This window comes from Zalophus californianus, chromosome 11 (assembly GCF_009762305.2).
Source record: "Zalophus californianus isolate mZalCal1 chromosome 11, mZalCal1.pri.v2, whole genome shotgun sequence".
Classification (NCBI taxonomy): Eukaryota; Metazoa; Chordata; class Mammalia; order Carnivora; family Otariidae; genus Zalophus; species Zalophus californianus.
Window position 1 is genome coordinate 108,256,471 of NC_045605.1, and position 4,068 is coordinate 108,260,538.

At 60.3% G+C, this 4,068-nt stretch overlaps 1 protein-coding gene across 1 annotated transcript; it reads right to left on the minus strand.

Moving 5' to 3' along the window:
- Positions 1–2,054: 2,054 nt before the first annotated feature.
- Positions 2,055–3,652, minus strand: GPR152 (G protein-coupled receptor 152). The gene is given in 3 exon segments (XM_027577772.2): positions 2,055–2,244; positions 2,246–2,331; positions 2,333–3,652. Coding segments are annotated over 3 exon segments (1,596 nt in total).
- Positions 3,653–4,068: the final 416 nt, after the last annotated feature.

Here is a 4,068-nt window from a genome sequence, read left to right on the forward strand (position 1 = left end):
TCTGTGTCAAATAAATAAATAAAATCGTAGTAATAATAATAATTATTATTATTCAGCACTTACTCTGTGCCAGGCAAAGGATGCAAGTACTGCATAGAGATGAACACTCCTAGGAAATGGGGACCATTGATATGCTCCCCATTTTACAGATGAGGAAACGGAGTCCCAAAGAAGCCAAGAGCCTTGCTGAAGATAACACAGCTGGTGAGTGGTGGAGCTGGGATTCAAAAAACCCGCAAGGGGCACTTGAGGTCATGACCTCACCCCACTCATGTGTCCCCAGAATGGAGAGTTGGCCGGAAGGTCATCTAGCAAGTGCTCAATAAATGAATTAATTCAACAAATTTGTGCCCATTCAGAAATCTCCGTCCCGCAACCTCAGCGTCCACAGTCCCATCAGCAGGAAATGCTAGAATTCTGCCCCCCACTCCCCGCATTGTCACCGTTCAGCATGTTTCCATCCCCAGGGCCCCATTCATGACAGCAGCAGCCTTTGCAAGGGGAACTCTACCACCCCATTCTACAGAGGAGAACACCGAGGTGAAGAGGGAGCTAGCAACCAGAACCCAGCACCTGCACCGCTGCCTTTTTCAGAGTGAAGCAGCCCTACAAGGGCCGCACAGAAAGGTCTTTCATCTACACCTGCTGGTCAGGGCAGCTCTCGGCTACTGGCAGTGGCAAAGGGCCGGGGGTGGGGGGTTGGGGGGCGTTAAAAGGGCGAAGGGCTCATGGTTTTGGAACACAAGGGGGTGAGGGAAAGCTGGGTGTTGGGGGGCAGCCCGAAGGAAGCGCTGGTGTGAAAGGGAAGGGGGTGGGGATGAGAACTTCAGCGCTTCCTACTTTTTCTTGCAGTGTCTGCAGCTTGAGAGGGAAGAGGGGGGCTCTGACCTGAGATGCTATGTGTCCTCTTGGGGGCCTGTACCCTTTCTTGAGCCACTGGTCCCCAGAGTTCTCTGTTTGAACATAGTCCCCTCTCTGCCCCGGGGCTGAGTGCATAGAAGGGGCTCTGCTGGAGACGGGACCAGGGCACTCGCTAGACCGCGTGGTGGTGGTGGTGGGGGGGTGGGGGCAGGTGGACACTAGTTGAACCCTTTAGTGGAGGGAGCAGATGCTGAAGTTCTCTGGAGCCATCCAAGGAACAGAGTCGGCCCCATGCTCTCTCAGGCCCCAAACTGGTTGTGGGCACAGCTGATCTGCCCCAAAGCTCACAGGGCCCCCACCTGGAGGCCGAGGCCAGGCCGCACCTCCTCCCGTCCGACTCCGGCCCCTGCAGGGACATCTCTGAATGGGAGCGAGGGAAGGACTTCTGTTCACTGAGGCCCTACTGTGTGCCAGGCTCTAGCCGAGTGCCTCACACACTTTCTGACTGAACCCTCCCCACGGCGGATGCAACAGCAGCTCAGAGGGTGAAGCAGCTTTTCCAGAGTCACCAGCGCCTGAGTGGAATCCGGGCTCGGTAGCTCTGTTCCTCTCCCGCTCCCACTGCCTTGCTGATGGAGGCCCGCCGGCACCGCGGTCTCGCTACCTGTTGGGGGCAGGGGGCCAGGCCAGCCTGTGTGCGCTCCTAGGGCCCCAGGTTCCTGCTGGCTCTTGAATGCCTGCCTTCTCTGCAGGGACTTCCTCCGTTGGCATCCTTGTGCTGAGTTAGAGGGAGGAGAGGGGGAAGGGAAGGATCAAAGGGAGGTCAGCTCAAGCCCTGGGAAGTCACCCCTGCTGGCTTTCTCCTGTCGGACTGAGGCTAGGGGGAGACTGTCGGTGGGGTCCAGGCTGCCTAGGCGCAGAGCCTAGCAGGAGAGCATCAGCTCTGCCTGCTGGACCACTGGGTGTAGGGGGCAAGCGTGGAAAACCGGAGTGGGACCTGGGTAGGGACAAGACGCTCATGACAAACTGCCGGGGACTTTTTGGTGCTTCATTTTCACTTCCCCAAAGTCCTCCTGCCAGGCCCAGGGGACCGGGTGGGGTTTTCCATGATGACGTCCTCCACGGCTCCCCTGGTTAGTCTGTCTCCCTCAAGCTCTTCCACTGCCCTGATGGGCTTGGGCTTTCCTGGAACCTCACGTGGGGCCTGTCCCAGGGGCCTCCTCTGGGGGGACACTGCTGGGGTTCTCTCCCTCAGAGACAGCAGGCACAGCTGGGTTCTCAGGGGCTTCTGGGGTGGGATCTGTGGATGGAGCAGAAGAGACTTCATCACAGGGGCTGGGGGCTGAGCCGGCAGCGGGTCCGGGGGTCTGGGCCTTAGGGGCTCACTTGTGGCTGGGCCTCATGGTTCACCTGTGGCTGAGCTGAGGAGTTCAGCTGAGGCTGGACCACAAAATCTGAATGTGGGGGGGCCCACAGAATCCAACTGTGGCTGTGCTGTGGGGTCCACCTGTGGGGGGGCCACAGAATCCAACTGTGGCGGTGCCGTGGGGTCCACCTGTGGGGGGGACACACAATCCAACTGTGGTTGTGCTGTGGGGTCCACCTGTGGGGGGGCCACAGAATCCAACTGTGGCGGTGCTGTGGGGTCTGCCTGTGGCTGGGCCGTGGAGGTCACCTGGGGTTGGGCCCCGGCCATAGGCCCTGGCAAAGTCTGACCCCCAGGATCCACCTGGGTCTGCGGCTCGGCCGGTGTGAAGCTGGCGGGCCATTCTTCGCAGAGAGCTGCCGCAAAGGAGGAGATCACGGTGTGCAGCAGGGCCCGGAGGTCGGCACTGGCCAGGAGGCAGAGGAAGGGACTGAGGCAGCTGTTGAGCAGGATCAGGTAGTCGGAGTAGACCAGGGCTTCCCAGAGCAGGTAGCCAGGGTAGATGTCCCACAGGAAGGCCAGGTACAGCAGCTGCGCCAGGTGGTAGGGCAGCCGCAAGACCACGTAGGCTGACAAAATGGTCTTGGCCACATTAGCAAAGCCACGGCTGGTCGTGGGTCTTGGCTGGCGGCGGCAGCAGGTCTTGCAGGCGGCAGCCTGGGTGAGCACGTGGCAGACGAGCAGCAGGAGGAAAGGCAGGAATCCCCCCAGGATCTCGAGCATCCGCAGCGGCAGCTCCTCGCTGTCCCAGAAGTCCAGGCAGATGACCAGGTCATACCACCAGACGGCGGCCTCTGGGAAGACCAGCCAGGGCACACTGAAGAGCGTGGCCAGCACCCAGACCCCGGCGCAGACCCAGAGGGGCAGGCGGGCCGGGCGGTGCCCCGGGTACCAGTGTGGGCACAGTGCCAGCAGGCAGCGGTCCATGCTGAGGGCCGCCAGCAGGAAGAGGCCAGAGGAGTAAGACACGCCCCACAGGAAGTAGTAGAAGCGGCAGGCTGCCGTCCCCAGCGGCCAGTGCCCTCCGCCCTGGATCTCCAGGATCTGGAAGGCCGCTGCCGCCAGGAGCAAAAAATCCGAGAGGGCCAGGCTGAGCAGGAGCAGGGCAAGCCGCGTGCCCGCTCCCTGCCGAGCCTGCGAGCCAGCCAGCCACGCCATGAGCCCGTTGGCCGGCAGCCCCAGGAGCAGCAGGGCCACCAGGAAGACCGTGTCCCAGACGCCCTGGGGATAGTAGTCTTCATCGTCCAGCTCTGTGCGGGGCCCGAGGCTAGCGGCACCCGGGTCAGCTTCCATTGCAGTGTCCGTCTGAGGTCCCCAGTATGCCGTCGGCCACAGAGCGGGGGCCTGATGAACCAATGAAATCATGAGGGACTGCGTATGAGAGAGAGGGTGCTGTGTTATCTCCAGGCACATCACTGTCCCTCTCTGAGCCATCGTCATCACCTTTTGGGTAGATAGCCTCTGCCAGGGCCCTTAAGTAGATGATGGCACCTAGTCCTCATACAATCCGTTTTACAGGTGAGGAGGGGAAGGTTCAGAGGCTCGGTGACTTGCCCAAGGTCGGAGATAAGACAGAGGCACCAGGCCTGAACCTCAGACCTAACCATTCTGCCACACGGAATCCCAGCATGCCCAAGTAGACTTGGCTTTCAAACATATTTTAAAAGCTGGTGAATGTTTTCTTCAAATGAAATAGTACAGTGGCGCTCCCACATGAACTAGAAGGGAGCGCTCGGATTAGAGGAGGGGGAGAAGCCCTGGGGCTCCAGGGAGGACAGTTT